The sequence below is a fragment of the Ctenocephalides felis genome, unplaced genomic scaffold, assembly GCF_003426905.1.
Source record: "Ctenocephalides felis isolate EL2017-DRISC unplaced genomic scaffold, ASM342690v1 CF-g0.4_SCAFFOLD_03573, whole genome shotgun sequence".
Taxonomy (NCBI): domain Eukaryota; kingdom Metazoa; phylum Arthropoda; class Insecta; order Siphonaptera; family Pulicidae; genus Ctenocephalides; species Ctenocephalides felis.
The window spans coordinates 6,359,034-6,376,290 of record NW_020539727.1 but is presented as its reverse complement, the minus strand read 5'-3'; the positions used below and the strand labels follow the sequence as shown (position 1 = coordinate 6,376,290).

General features: G+C 31.1%; 1 protein-coding gene across 3 annotated transcripts in view; it reads left to right on the top strand.

Moving 5' to 3' along the window:
• LOC113389162 (alpha-actinin, sarcomeric) overlaps positions 1-12,869 on the top strand; it is a 43,254-nt gene extending 30,385 nt beyond the window's left edge. For all 3 annotated transcript variants that reach the window (XM_026626222.1, XM_026626221.1, XM_026626220.1), the window contains 10 exons: positions 694-786; positions 1,363-1,593; positions 1,872-1,991; positions 2,163-2,341; positions 4,560-4,745; positions 5,782-6,089; positions 7,181-7,284; positions 7,961-8,267; positions 10,230-10,459; positions 12,388-12,869. In XM_026626222.1, coding sequence (XP_026482007.1) covers positions 694-786; positions 1,363-1,593; positions 1,872-1,991; positions 2,163-2,341; positions 4,560-4,745; positions 5,782-6,089; positions 7,181-7,284; positions 7,961-8,267; positions 10,230-10,459; positions 12,388-12,546 — 1,917 coding nt within the window. In that variant the 3' untranslated portion in view covers positions 12,547-12,869. The remainder of the gene's footprint in view (positions 1-693; positions 787-1,362; positions 1,594-1,871; positions 1,992-2,162; positions 2,342-4,559; positions 4,746-5,781; positions 6,090-7,180; positions 7,285-7,960; positions 8,268-10,229; positions 10,460-12,387) is intronic.
• The last annotated feature ends 4,388 nt before the right edge of the window (positions 12,870-17,257 follow it).

Here is a 17,257-nt window from a genome sequence, read left to right as displayed (position 1 = left end):
TATTTCTACTTGACCAAATCCTTAACATCATCATGGTCAACCTAAAGATACAAATTAAGAAATTTGGGTTTACCCTGATTGTGAATATAGGGCTAGTCCTTAATTGCAGACTTGGCTATTTTGTTAAATTCCTTCAAAAATAAATATAAGACATTGGACCAGTTTACCCTGGCCGTCCTATTCTCCCCGTCTATGAGATTCATGGGGTAAAAAGGACCAGGTAACAAATTTTTGAAAAAACGACAAAAAAACACATTTTTACGATGATGAATTTTCAGGGAGATCAGGGAGTCCTTAATTGGATCTATTAATAAAATAAAAAAAATGTATAATAAAAGTTTTCTTTCTTTAATTTTGATGTATCTCATTGCCAATGTACCAATTGGAATAATCGATTGAATGCAAGTAAAATATAGGAATATGATTATTTTATAACTAAAATTGATTTAGCATTTCTTCAGTTTATTTTAATGACCTGGATTATTTTATACAAGTTAATACATATTAATAGACAATGTATGTATTTGTTATTCAGAGTGATTTTGTCACCGTTTGTAATATTAATATAATACTATAATAATATATTTGCTTTGAGTTTTATCTTGCTTTGCCTACGGGATTTGCATGTCTCCTTATATATGTATATATGTATACCATATAAAATAATTGTATTTGAAATTTGTTCTCAATCAGGCCGAAACTGCCGCCAACCGTATCTGCAAGGTTCTCAAAGTTAATCAAGAAAATGAACGCCTCATGGAGGAATACGAACGACTTGCTAGCGATGTAAGTATTTATTTTTATCAATCAACATATATATTTTTTTAAATATTTAACAGCAATCAGAACTTAATGAATCCTATGAGCTATTGTGCTGATGAACGTGGATTTATGGATGGCAACCCAAACGGTTATTATATCTCTATCTGATGAATTTTTAATTGATGCAACAATGTTGGGCAGTGACTATTTTCAGTTGGCAACATATTGCTAATTATTATATGAAAATTTGTAGAAAGTTATTGATGTTATTCCTGTTGATATTGATGTTCTTATCAGTCGTACCCAGGTTTAATTTATTCAACTTATAATCAAGTTCAGCTTAATTTGATTTCGATTGTAGTTATTTATAGATTTTATATTTATTTAGCTAAATTTAAAATGTTTTATTTTCTGTATCATATATGATGGCAAAAAATATCTTCATTGTCCTAATTGTAAAATCATGATATGGACTACTATAGTTGATTCATCATTTGATGATTTTATGATCACTGTTTTTGTTTCTATATGCCATCTACAACTGCTCTTGTAAATTAGTTTTTATCCACTTCAACCAATTTTTTATAATTTTTTATTCAGTTGCTAGAATGGATCCGCCGCACCATGCCCTGGCTGGGTTCCCGACAAACCGACAACTCTTTGGCCGGTGTCCAGAAAAAACTGGAAGAATACCGAACTTACAGGCGCAAACACAAGCCACCACGTGTTGAACAGAAGGCCAAGCTCGAAACTAACTTTAACACCCTGCAAACTAAATTGAGGCTGTCCAATCGCCCTGCCTACATGCCCACTGAAGGAAAAATGGTTTCTGTAAGTAGAATATAATAACTCATTTCCTTATTGATAAAATTTACAATATGTTATGGAAACTGGTGGAAGAGGATACTCTAGGAAGAGAACCAATATAATACAAAGCTGATATTCTTTAAAAAAATATATAGAAATCACTCCAGTAAGTGATCTTCCACCATTAGCTAAATTTATTTGGGTCTTCTTTTATGAGTACCTACTGCTTCAGTCTTTATTTTCTATATCAGCCTTATTAAAATAACATGAATATTAATAAATATTATAAATATAATTTTCAGGACATTGCAAACGCATGGAAAGGTTTGGAAATCTCAGAAAAAGCCTTCGAAGAGTGGCTACTTAGCGAAATGATGCGTCTTGAAAGATTGGAACATTTGGCACAGAAATTCAAGCACAAGGTAAGGAAAATTTATATCAATATAAAGTTTACTTCTATTTTCTTTTTTTATATATTAAATTACAGTTTTTTAATAGTGTTGTACTGTAAAGTATGTTGATTAAGTGTCAATATTGTTTTACTAGGTGAATTTTAGGAAGGGATATTCCAATAATATTTTTTTACTTTTTAGGCTGATACTCACGAAGAATGGACTCGTGGTAAGGAAGAGATGTTGCAATCTCAAGACTTCCGCCAATGCAAATTGAATGAAATCAAGGCCCTCAAGAAGAAGCACGAAGCCTTCGAAAGTGACTTGGCTGCCCACCAAGATCGCGTTGAACAAATCGCCGCTATTGCACAGGAACTTAAGTAAGTAAAATATTTTCCATATTTCAAATGTATTGAAACCCATTTATTATTTTCCATTTATCCGTAAAATAATTGATGACCAATTTTTACCTACTTGTTTATCTATGTTGATAACTATATTTTTCATTAAAATTGAGAAAAGAAATATTTGCATATTTGGCTTTTCTTTCACTGACAAAACTTTTCTTAATATTTTGTGTTTTAATAATTTTAAGATAACTGTCTTGAAAAAATACAAGGAATTTTGAAATCATTTATTGCCTGTCGTACATTGCGGCATATAGTTTTAATGTTTTTCCTGAGTCTAACCAAGAACTCCGCCTTTTTAATACCAAAACGATTTTGGTTTTTGACAATTCGTTATATTACATACATGTAGATTTTATTTTAAATTTTAATGTGGATTTTATATGTATACTTACATTTTAAAATATATAGAAAACCAACAGAAACACCTTGATGAAGTAGATAAGAAAACATGAATTTTTGTGTGGTAAAGTTGCTTAAGTCGTACCCTCTAAGATTTTTTGTGATTCAAGCAATCAAAATGAATCAAAATCTTTGGCATTTATTAAATTTTTATTTCATTGATTTTCTTATTAAAATTAGTTTACCACGTTTTTCCAAAATGTTGATTGTACTGTTAGTCGAACATACTGCCAACTACATAGAGTTCGGTCTGAGATCAACTTTTCTTTAGTTATTAGTTACCAAGTCTAACATAATTAGTAACATAGCACCTAAATTATAATTAGTAGCATAAGACCTAAATTCATATAATAGTCTTAAAAAGTATTATCTCAATCACTCAAGGTAGTATCTGGATACTGATAATGAGAATGGAAATGTAACTGTTTCATACATCTAGTACAGGCTTTATTGGTTACACTAACTTCGAGTTTTTCATTTTGATCGAAAATTTTCTACTTTTTTTTCTACTTTTAATTATTTCTACGCTCACTATTAAACCAATAAGAATAATGAATTTTGCACAGGTACGATTTAAGCAACAAGGTCTTAGAAGTTTGAAATTAAAACTAATGACATAACCTATGCAAATTTTACTAAATAAATACCGATTGCCAAATAAGTTAGTAACGAAAAAGGTCAGAAAGCTTACTTTTAGAGTTATTTGTCTAAGAATATAATCACAAAGGAGACCAGCCTTCAGTAAGCCTTTGCCTACTCAACTAAATCCAGTAATACCCTGCTTCACGCTGATTCGTTTAGCGCTGTTTCGATTTAGCGCTCTTTTCAACCCAGAACCAAAATATTGACAGCAGTGATTCAGAAGATGATCAAAAAAGTACTTTCGATGGCGTTTGTAAAAAGGAGTTTCTCTACCATAACTGAAATAATTGATCAATTCATTTAAAATGATCCGAATTTAGACAGGAGCTTAAAAGTAGAGATGCTCTGTCCGGTTGAGAATAACTTTTAAGAAAAAAACGCGAAATAAAAGGGCAAACATTAGATGCCTTATTTACAAAAAGGCAGAACATTGAAAATGCGGAAGGCTAACTAATTATGACTGACTTAAAATTTTGTCTATTTTTTTTTTCAAGAATATGGGTTTTATTATTTATATTTTGCTTTTATTTTTGCAAGAAATAATAATATGTACCAATGTGGGCTTTGTGAAATAAAATTCTGGTTTTATTTTTGTTGAAAAACATACTTTTTAAGTTTAATACCTTCCAATTTCTTAGTCATCTACCCATAACCCCAATATTTCCATGTAAATATAGTCTCGTTTAGCGCTGTTTCGCATTACGCTGTACTGTGATCGAACGTACACCCCGCGTTAAGCGGGGTATTACTGTATATGTAACTCATAAATGTGAACTATAGCCGGGGTAAGGTGTAAGACTTGTTAGTATTACGATTTAACACTAGAATGACGGACCGTGTCAATTTGACTCATTTGCATTTTTATGTGACATACATAACAATTTCAAGTCATTTTTTTAATTATTTTTTTGTTTTTTTTATAGTACAATTAATGGTATACAAAAATTAATTTCTATTCCTCCCTAACCTTTACCCAAATTGACTCTCGATCAGGCAAAATAGGTATACAACCAACCTCCGTCATTCTAGTGTTAAGCAACTTTATCATACTCCGTTTTGTTCAATAAAAGCAAATATTTAGCTGAATTAGATTGTAATAATAATATTATTAAAAATATATATTTAATTTATTTTAATTTACCACCAGCACCCTCGAATACCACGATTCGGTGAGCGTAAATGCCCGCTGCCAACGCATCTGCGACCAATGGGACAGATTGGGCTCCTTGACCGGACGCAGGCGTGCCGCTCTCGATGAAGCCGAAAAGATCTTGGAGAAGATCGATATTCTACATTTGGAATTCGCCAAGCGCGCTGCCCCATTCAACAACTGGTAAGTTGAAAATCCCACTAATAATCCTAATAACTTCCCGAAGGAGCAGTTGATGTTTTTGCCAGAAAATTCGACTTGTTAAGGGGGTTGTTTCTTTTTTTTTACAAAAAATGCAAGGTATTTGTTTTTGTTTTTCTCGAAATGTATTTATCATTGAGACATGCGGTTTTGTTTAAACAAAAATTACAAAATCATAGAATATTACGAAATTTTCTTTTTTTTCGCTGTCATTTTTAAACCAGGGGGCGACATAGTCGGCTTTGCAAAATCGATCTCTTTTGCGGTGCCACAGATAAATCCGTTGCACATCGCCTGATACAAAAAAAAGAAACTACGTTGAAGAAGAAGTTTGAATCCAGTCCCCCCCAAAATGAAAGAAAAAAAGCAAGAAAGAAAAAAATGGCAGCTATTTAAAAAGAAATGTCAAAAAGGGCCTATTTTTTGGGGCGAGAAGTTTCGCAAAATTTTTTTGTGTAATGTTATCAAGCTGTTTGAGGTAGGAGGACTAGGTATTGCGGTGGTGAACAAATTAAAACAAATGCAAGTCGATCCGACTTGTAGTTTTTTTTTAATTTGTGGCACCGCATTGAAAAAAGTCAATTTGAGAAAAACGTATTTAAAGTTTTTAATATAATGTACTAAATACACCATTTATTTTAATGTACTAAATACACCATGGTGTTCAAAGATGCTGACACATTAAAAAGGTCATGTGCATGAGGTATTATAATGAAAAAGAGTGCAGCTGGCATACAATAGCTCCGGAGCGATGAAAAAACGGTTCCAGAGGATCATACATATAGAGATATATATATCTACAACTTCGTCAAAAAAAATATATATATTGAGATGATTTTTTTTTAAAATAATTCTAAGGTTTTTAGCTTTCATAATATCAAAAAATCTCAAAATCGAAAAAAATAAATAAAAACCGAACAACGCCCTTAATAAGAATTCAGATTTAGCTACTTGTCTCTTGTCACTATGCCCCTACTTTTGACTTAAGGACTTCTTAATTTATATTTTTTTTTCTTAGGTTGGATGGAACCCGCGAAGATCTGGTCGATATGTTCATTGTTCACACGATGGAAGAGATCGCAGGACTCATGGACGCTCACGCCCACTTCAAGGCAACTTTAGGCGAAGCCGACAAAGAACACCAGAGCATTGTCGGGCTGGTGAGAGAAGTAGAAAGCATTGTCAAACAACATCAAATCCCTGGAGGATTGGAGAATCCCTACACAGCCTTGACGGCACACGAACTCACTAAGAAATGGACCGATGTCAGACAATTGGTTCCAAGGAGAGACGAGACATTGGCCGCCGAGCTGCGCAAACAACAAAGTAAGGAAAAAATAATGATAAAGTGTAAATTTATTAGCGTTAATTTATTTATATTATCGGTGGAGACCATCAATTATTTTGCATTTTGCACTTTGCTTAAATTTTTTGACGTGAAATTTTATTGTTCCCTGCTTTATCCTCGTATTTATTCCTAGTATTTATTATTTATTAATGTATATTTTCGATTTTAACTAATTTCAATAATATGTATAATAATGATATAAAATAATATTTTTATTGCAAACTCATATAGAAACCATTGGAAATGGTTAAAGTGAAAAAAATGTCAAATTCATGGAATTTTTATTAAGGGATAGGTTCTTCAATACTGAAATGTTTACTCTAAATATATATTTATTTATTTATTTAATTACTTAATCAGAAAGGATTACAAATGAAATACAATTACTAAAATATTGCAAAAAATTGATTACTTACAATTAGTTACAATGACATCTGGAAAGTACGTCAAAGCCAGATTTTATTTTTCAAATTTGCAAGTACAATTTGTAATACTTTACTTTTTTTAATTTAATCTAACTTAATTTTAATCATCAGTTGAATTAATTTTTGCGATGCCAAAAATATTAATAATTATTAGACGATATTTTTAGAAATCATTCTACATAATTTTATAGATTTTTGAACCGATTCTGCCGCATAACAGTCCAATGTTATGGCAAGACTATATTATGAATAACTTTCCATACTAATTCGTTCTAAATTTTAACAAAAGCCATGTGGTTGTCGTGCAGTCAGGCGTTTTTCTCGGGTTGTCAGATAGAAAACCTAACCTAGAAACCGCACAATTGACAAAAAACGTTCTTAGATATTATACTCTTTATGACTTAGCTCCATAACATACGAATGACGTTGCAGTTTATGTGTAAAATGCCTGGATGCACAGCAAATACATGACATTTTGACAGTATTCAGTATAATTCAGTAGCATAATGTATGGAAGTTGGAGCATTGCATGGTCTCGCCATAACATTAGTCTGTTGTAAGGCTGAATCGGCCCATTTATAATGTTTTTGTACATATAAATAAAGTAATGATTGTTTTTTAATCGACAAACTTTATATTAATAGATAATGAAATGTTGCGAAGGCAGTTTGCTGAAAAAGCCAATGCTGTTGGACCATGGATCGAAAAACAAATGGATGCTGTCACTGCTATTGGAATGGGTCTTATGGTGAGTGATGACAGATTCAAACATGTAAAGAATATTTATATCTAATTAATTTATAATAGAATTATAATTACTGTGTGTACCACAGACGTTACTGTATACATGTGAAACTGAATGATTGGGCAGTAGGGGCATTTTTTATATTTTATTTGGTATTTTCATATGCCCACAGACGACTCACGTGTATGCTCAAGTGTTTGCGCATGCATATTAAACATGTCAACTAAGAAATGTCAAGGCAATACCTAAAATATATCTTTATTATTAATTTATATATTCACAGCATCAGAACAGAATTCGAAGGGTTCAGAGGGCTAATTTAAATACTTTCAAAAGTTGATAACTTCATAAATTTGAATTACGTATGCGCTACAAAGTAAAACAAAAACGGACATGTGCTGCCACAGACTTCCAACGAATTAACTTGCCGACTTGAATGACTGTACAATTAAAATAATCGAAAAGTGCTTGTACCAGTCTGTCAGGTTTCCCAAAAAACATCCCACACACACCCTACAGAATACATGTGCAAGTCACAGGTTGCGCAATTATACAGTATCGTCTGTAGTAAAGAAATTATATATGAAACAAATCGAGTGTTGAATTTTATTTTAAGCATATGAGGAAAAGAAGTGACCCTATAAATTACTCTTCTAATAAATCTTTTTAATTTTTCCAGGGATCTTTGGAAGAACAACTACACCGCCTGCGCGACTATGAACAAGCCGTGTACGCCTACAAGCCACACATCGAGGAATTGGAAAAGATCCACCAGGCCGTCCAGGAAGCCATGGTATTCGAAAATCGTTACACTCAATATACAATGGACACATTACGTGTAGGCTGGGAACAACTTCTCACCAGTATCAATAGAAATGTTAACGAAGTCGAGAATCAAATTTTGACCCGCGATTCTAAGGGCATCACGCAAGAACAGCTCACAGAATTCAGGGCTAGCTTTAACCACTTCGACAAGAACCGCACAGGTAGGATAAATATACCACTTTCAAGATAATAGATTCTTTTTCTATTTTGTATATAAAATTATTAAAAATATCATTAAGAGTTGCTATAGTTGACCCAAAACTCAGCAGTTCAACATAATCTTCCCGAAGGAGAAGTTTGACACCAAACTCGGAACAAATGTTTGTGTGAGTGTTTGTATTAATGTATGTATGAGAACCATTTTTTTCCTTTCGTCGACGTTTTCTTCAAAATGGCTAAACCCATTTCAAAATTTCAAAAGCCTTCATAAGGACTAGCGTTTATCAGTTTTGCGCGACGATCAGCCAAGCCGTTTCTTTGCAATTAGCAGAAAACTGTTAGAATGATGGTTGGTTGCGAAACATGTTAGGAGTTAGTTTTTAGTAAAAAAAATCGAACTTGCTGTTTCTTCATAATTAATTGTATTTTTTAACTTTCCGAAGGAGAAGTTTGTTTTCATCAAAAAATCCGATTCGCTAATTTTATGTTTTCTCGACGTTTCAGGCCATTCTGAATCGAATGAGACCCAATTTGGTAAAAGTATGTGGCTGGACCTATTTTAAAAATTCAAAAACCATCGACGTATCTTGATGAGGACCGTCGTTTCTTAGTTTTGTGCGATGATCGCCCAAGTCGTTTCTTTGTAAATAGCAAAAAAGTGAAAAAATTTCGTCCACGTTTTAGCGCGCAATTCTAAGTCGATTTTAAAAATTCAAAAACCGTTCGAAAGATATTGGTAGGGAATCGACCTGAATAGTTTTTGGCCGGGCGATTTTCTTGTAATAAAGTGTTAAACAAATTTTGTTCGAGGATTTTTACGGTCCTACAACTCGTTTACCTTTGAAAGTTCGTCAAAGTTTGAAAAAGGTGGTCGCGTTGGCGTTTGTCAAAATTAGACTTTTGATCGACGTTTTCTCAAAAACGCCTGAACCGATTTCAAAAATTTAAACGGCATTTTCAGTTTTGTGCAACGATCAACCGAGCCATTTCTTTGAAATTTGGAAAAAAGTGTTAAACTTTCCGTCCTCATTTAAGCTCATACTACCGAATCGATTTTAAAAAATCAAAAACTGTTCGAAAGATGTTAGTTGGGAATGATACTGATTAGTTTTAGGTAAAAATCTACCGGGCCGTTTTCTTAAAATTAACTGTTGAAAAAGAATATAGAACTTTTTTGGCGATATATATCATGGTCTTATAGAACATACTAAAATATTACGGCCCTACGATAAATAGTTCAATGTTAACAATTTATCAAAGTTTGAGAAAATATTTTAGTCACAATTTGTGTCAAAAGTTGCTTTTGTGATGCGATGAGTCAAACATTATCAATTCCTTAAAATTTAAAATAATATCAAATTTAGGGCATACAAGCACGTGTTTGTGCAATATAATTAATATAATTACAGTTAATTTAAATATGCTGGAGAAAATTCTATTCGAAATCGCAATGTTTAGATTTAATTGAAAGCGATAACTTTATTTTTGAAATAAACAGTTGAAAATTTTATCTAAATATCTAATTTCTGGTAATTTATTACAATTCTTACACATTTCTGGTAGTTTATGCAACTTAGGCTAAATGTCACTTTCAACCAGTTTTGTTTAGTTTTAATATTGTTGTTGTACTTCTGTAAATTTTGATAATTTTACCTCATCTGCTAGATTTGATAATTTACCGTTACATATACCGTTTATGATTTTGTTATTAGTGAACTATCTTTTTATTATTATGTTCCATGAATTATTGATAAAATCTATAAAGAACTTTTTAACTTTCTTAGTAGGTCTGGTCAGAAGGACTTATAAGGGTTTGTACACGAATTTTATTTAAATCTATAAATTGTTATACCACTCACATATCTTATATCTTATATAAAGCAAATATTTCTTTTATAAATATATTATTTGTATCTATAATTTTGTTACAAATTTCAGCAATTAATTTTATTATTTCTATATAGGACGTTTGGCGCCTGATGAGTTCAAGTCATGCCTGGTTTCCCTCGGCTACTCGATAGGAAAGGATCGTCAAGGCGATTTGGACTTCCAAAGGATTTTGGCAGTAGTCGATCCCAATGGAACTGGATACGTCCACTTCGATGCATTCTTAGATTTCATGACCCGCGAAAGTACAGACACCGACACTGCCGAACAAGTCATCGACAGCTTCAGAATCTTGGCCTCCGACAAGGTATTATTATTATCTCTATTCATATTTAACAAAAATTTGTAAAGTTAGGTTTTATTAACATTCAGTAGGGTCAGTTATAGTAATGTAGTAGAAAATCGAAAATTAAATTTTTTGCATAACTTCATGTTTCAGAGGTTTCTGAACATTTTGGCATACCTTAGAATAAATGTATGTGTGTGTGTGTGTATGTATGGATACAATTTATCGTCCACGTTTTCGCGCGCACGGATCAACCGATTTTAATGCTTCAAAAAACATTCGATTCCTATTGATAAGGGGATGTGCTGATTAGTTTTTGGCAAAGGCAGGCCCAGCAGTTACGGAGATACGGAGCAAGGAGTACAGAAAATAGAAATCGAGCTTTTGAGAGAACAGAGTATCCGATTTGAATGATCCATAAAACATTTAATTTGTAATGATTGGGAGAAGAGGTGATCAGTTTTTGGTAAAGGCAGATCCGGCCATTTCAAAGATACAGAGCTAAATGTACAAAAAATGGCAGTTCTTAGGGGAACTAAGCATCCGGTTTGAATGATTCAAAAAACTTTCTGCTTGTGTTGACAAAAAAATTGCTTTTGGTTTTTTTAATTTAAATTTTTTTCTAAATTTTTTTTGTATATCGAAAATAATTCAGATTTTTATTTTAATTCTGACTAAAGTTTTAAAGCTCGCTTATATACTCTAAATAAGTTATTATAACTTTGTAATTCAGTTTATAGAATTCTTATAAATATTAGACAATGTTACAGTATTTATAATAATTTACATAAAAACATTTAATATTCATCGAACATTTCGTTACGGTACGGGAAGTTCCAGCAATTTGTCTTAAGGCACGATGCCATCACCACTTATATTTGGAAGGCTAGTCTTAATAATATAAATAAAAATTGACCCAAAATAATGTTCGTATTCTAATTACTACTTTTTTAACTCGAAGGAGAAGCTTATGTATCATTAAAAAATCCGATTCGCTAATTTTATGTTTTCTCGACGTTTCAAGCCATTCTGAATCGAATGAGACCAAATTTGGAAAAAAGTATGTGTGTGTGTGTGTGCAGGTGAACAGATTTTTGCTGTAAATCGAGGTTTTCTCAAAAACGCCCGGACCGATTTAAAAAATTTAAGTCATTTGATGTATCTCGATGAGGACTATCGTTTGTCAGTTTTGTGCGACGATCTGCTGAGCCTTGTCTTTGCAATTTGAAAACAAGTGTTAAACTTTTCGTACACATTTAAGCTCATACCACCGAATCGATTTTAAAATATCAAAAACTGTTTGAAAGATATTAGTTGGGAATGATACTGATTAATTTTAGGTGAAAATCTACCGAACCGTTTTCTTGTAATTAACTTTTGAAAAAAAAAATTAAGCCGATTTTTATGGAACTTTTTTTTGACGATATATATCATGGTCTATAGAACGTACTTAAATTTAAAAGTTCATCAAAGTTTGAGAAAATGAGTAGTTAAAATTAAAATTAGACGATATGCTTGGTGTAACGATAGAGCACTTAGTCTTAGTCTTAGTCTTAATGAACATACCAAAGTATTAGTCCTGCGGAAACTGGTACAATTATAAAAAATGTTGATTTTTGAAAATTTGCTTCTAGAAAATACTCCGAGTTAACGTGTTCGTTCGTTTACAATTATGTGTAATAAATCCACTTGGAATACTTTTAATCACTCATAAATTAATTTATTTCTCATTGATTAGTCGATTATTTACACCTATTGGGAAGTTCATTTAACTTGCCTCAAGGCAAAATACCAATACCAAGTAGTTTATTTTGTGCGCCTGTGTAATTTATAGAAATAATCTTAAAAGTCAAATTTGTTAATGAAAAAGTTTATAAAAGTGTAATGTAATATAAGTGTAAAGTAAAAATAATCAAAATTTACATAAATAATATTGTTCCTTCTTTCAGCCATACATTCTGCCCGATGAGTTACGCAGAGAATTGCCACCAGACCAGGCCGAATACTGCATTCAACGTATGCCACCTTACAAGGGACCCAATGGTGTACCCGGTGCTCTCGATTACATGTCCTTCAGCACAGCCTTGTACGGTGAAAGCGATTTGTAAGGTAGAATAAATTTTCATAAACATTTAAGCAAACATTTGACAAGTACACATAAAGGTAAATAATGAAGTTATGAGAGTTACGATCAAAATTAGTCATTTGTGCTTATTTTTTCTGTTATTATATATGTGAGTAATTTATTGTGAGTCAAATAACTCTCATGCACTAATGTTTAAGTTTATTTGAATTATTTAATACCTTTATTATATATGTAAAAAATTAAAAGAAGTGCCACATTATCGCTAAACTCAACATATCAATCGAAATAAATTCATTGCGTTTAAAAAGTTAGAAAAATTCAAGAAAAACGTTCTTGAATTTTAATGTTTTAAATTATTTATTATTGTGGCATGCAATGGTTGAGTTTAATATTCTATCTAGTAATCAATATTAATATCTCAAACAACTTTTGTAACTTCAAAATAATTTTGATATTTTTATCCTAGATAAAAGTAAAATTAGTCGTCTGAAATAGACATATGCGTGGGAGATAAATTCTAGCATACTTTCATTTATTTCATTTAATTTATAATTTTAAGCTCTACGAAAAAGTACCTATCTACTTTATTCAAACAGTGTTGAAAATGTGTATAATTCAATTTTATTCTATTCTTAATTATATCTTAAAGTGCACATACATGTATATATTTACATATATACATATATACATGTACGTCATTTGAATGTTTATATTTGTAAACAATTTAAGTTATTTTATTGACTAATTATATTTTAATATAAAATCAAATATTATTTATGAAATGCAAATTTGCAAATTGCAGCAAAAATTAATTATTGTGATCTTTAGTTCTGTAAAATTAAACAAAACTATGAATATTTATTTCTTTTATGTATCGAATAAAAGAAATACAAACATTATTCTGCGTATGGTTTTATTTTTATTATATTCGTGTAAATTTTTTTGATGTGAATATTTTATTTGTTTCAAGTAATTTATATTTATTATTAGTAACAGTTATGGACAATAAAATATTTGTTTATTATTAATGTTAATAAAATATGAAAATGAAAATTTAATTATTTGTTTTATTGATAATTGATATAAACATTGATAAGTCATGTTAGACGAGTCAGTTTTTCTGAAATTGTATTGTCCACTTATTTCATTAAAAAAAAACAACTAAATTTTAAGGAATGTATTACTGAATTTGCTATCTTAACACCAATTTAGCATCTCTCGGTGTAATTTTTTATAAAAACCAATTTTTTTCAAATTAAAGATTGAAGTGAAAAATTGTAAGCTTTTGACACGTTTGATTTGAGTGAAAACCCGTGGATATGAAGTATAACTTCTTTAGGCGTGACTAGGGTGTAAATCCGTACAAATGCAACGGAAGTGCGTTACGGCAGAGTCGAGTGCCAATGATTCGTCATTCGCTCTCGATGAAATCATTTCTATGCAGTATACAGGTCGATTGTGATTAGACGTCCTGTATGTGAATAGAGTTCTGTCGTTGTATTCGTCAACAAGGAAAAACGGCAATAGATAAATAAACATTTTAAAGTTATTTCGTAATACTAATCTTGATTTAATGAAAAATGCCTGAATCAGAAGAATATTTTTAATATTTGTTCCTTGAAAATAGTAAAACAAATTAAACATTTGTGTCGTGAACTAAACGTAAAATTAGAAATTATTTCTATATTATTCGTAGTTTCTATGAATCTTTGAAGTTATTAAAATCGAATATATTTTTAGGCAAGACAGATATTACAGCTCCTCAAAGAATTAGATTATATCGCCAGCGAAAAAGTAAAAAAAATACAAGCAGTCAATAAATATGTGTTAATTTTAATTACATGATGTTCTTCAAACACAATTATTTCATGATAAGTGAAATTGTGAAAACAATATTTCTTTAGGCGTCGTTTGACATAATCCACTGTGTGAACAAATATTAAAGAATCTAATAATCAGCAATTAGTTCATTTCTCTAATGAAGGTTCATTTCTTAATGCTAATTTCAATGAAAAACTGATCATGTCATATTTGAAATATGACTTTAATTACATGATTGTTTTTAAATATTATATATAATTTTAATGCTATTATAAATATATAATTTATCATTATATAAATGTGTATAATGGTTGACACTAATAACCGTGTGCATCACGAGTGTTCCCATATTACAGTAGAATTCCAATTATCTGAATTAATGGGGACCGGGACCCATTTGGATAATCAAATATTCGGATAATCAGTTTTTTTTAAAAAAATTGCATTTGGAGAGAAAAAAAATTAGGTTTTGATATTGCACTATTTTTTTTATTGAATTAAATGAAAGAAACATGATATTTTCACATGTTTTAAATATAAACTAGCTGTAAGTGGAATTCTGTCTTGAGGCAATTATGGCATCGTGCCTTAAGGCAAATTGCTGGAACTTCCCGCACCGTAACGAAAATGTTCGAGTAATACTGAATGTTTTCAAATAGATTATTATTAATATTGTAACATTGTGTAATATTTATAAGAATTATATAAACCGAATTGCAGAGTTGAAATTATTTGTAAAGTATATTAGACCTATAGTCAGAATTAAAAATAAAATCTGAAATATTTTCGATATACAAAATACTACAAAAAAAAAAAAAAATTGGAACAAATTTTTTTTTCCAAAATCAATTATTTTGTTAAGACAAGCAGAAAGTTCTTTGAATCATTTAAATCGGACGCTTAGTTCTCTCAAAAACTGCCATTTTTTACATATTTAGTTCCGTATCTTCGAAATGGCTGGGCCTGCCTTTGCCAAAAACTAATAAACACTTCTCCCAATCATTACTAATTGAATGTTTTTTAGATCATTCAAATCGGATACTCCGTTCGCTCAAAAATTCGATTTCTATTTTCTGCACTCTTTGCTCCGTATCTCCGCAACGGCTGGACCTGCCTTTGCCAAAAACTAATCAGCTCTTTTCCCTATCAATAGGAATCGAATGTTTTTTGAACCATTCAAATCGGTTGATCCGTGCGCCCTAAAACGTGACTGGAAATTTGTATCCGCACATACACACACACACACACACACAGACACACACACACACACATCCATTTTTTCTGAGGTATGCCAAAACGTTCAGAAACCTTCAAAACGTCGAGAAATGTAAAAATTTTCAATACCGATTTTCGGCCCATTACAATAACTTACCCTACGGGAAGTTAATAAAATGTACTTATGGTTAGAAATGTATTAAGGTTAGAAATAAAATCATTTTTATTAAACATCTCCGTCAATGTAAGCTGATGTTTTGACTGTAACTTAGACTTTTTTGGACAATTTTTTTTCTGAAAGTGATTCGGATAATCGGCGATTCGGATAGTCGGAGTTCGGATAATTGGAGTTCTACTGTACTAATAAACATTATTCAAAATTGTTATATGATGTATTTATCCTTACTTAAATGCAATCTTGTACAGTAGCAAATAAGTTTTAATTCAATTGCATGTGATCCTTACGCGTGGATATTTTTGACATAAACCTATCAACCAATTTAACTATCAACTCTGTTTAAGAATCCACCATTTTACTAACCTACCAATTCACCTGTCAGCCTGTTCATTAGTCTCGTTATTTGTATCTACCAGTTTATGTCTTTTACTTTCCTTGTTGGTAAAGAATTGGTAGCTTAGATACACAGATAAAAGAAGAGTGCTTAGATAAATATATTTATCTAAGCACTCTTCCTTTATCTGTGACTCTAAGCTACCAATTTTTCACCAACAAGGAAAGTAAACTGGCTTTTAAAAAACTAAATGTAGGATTAAAAGGTTTGAGTAAAACTCTCAAATCAATATTAGAAGAGACAAATAATTTAACAACATGTGTTACTACATCTGATAATGTTCTCAAAGAACTACAAAAATTGGGCAAAAGTAAGGGAAATAGTCTAAATAAATTGAACAAAACTGTTATTACTGAATAATCTATTGAATTAGATATCGCAAATTTGTGAATAAACATTGTAAAATGCTATGTAATTACCATATTGTCTAGGGAAATAACTTCTAATAAACATTTATTACTTTACCAGTTGTCCTTTCTACCATTTTTGGTACTACATAAAAGAAATCACTCGATGTAGACTTCACCTTTCATATCTAACTTCACTACTAACTGTCAATAGCAAAGTGTCAATCTTCGGGATCCGAAGGATCCGAAGTATGGCGAAAATTGCCGAGCGAAGGTGTTAAGCAGCCTGCATAACCTCGAAGAAGCTCATGTTAATTGTGTCGATGCGTTTTGTCGCATAATGTCGAAGAATAAATGTGTTAATAATTATAATTTTGCATAAAAATGCAAAAAACGAGAAAGTACTTGTGTTCAGAGTTGGAGGTGTACAAGGTGTCAAAAATCAGATTATGATGCAAATCGGAGTTGAAGCCAAAGTTGTTTGCTATTAGAAGTAAGTGTACCTTAATTAATCCTTAATAAAATGACATTCAATTATATAATTTATATTAGGTTGTTCGGAAAGTAACTTAGTTTTTTTATAGACATTTTGGCACGTAATGTTCGTACAATATGCAATTACTTTAATAAATTATGTATTGGCAGTTTTGATCGAACATCTTTTGTCATATTTCTGGTATTAGCATAATTGCTGCCAAACTCCCACACTGAAATCATAAATTTTTGATCGTTATTGGCAAAAAATTGATCTAACAATAAGTGCTTTTTGACAGGCTGG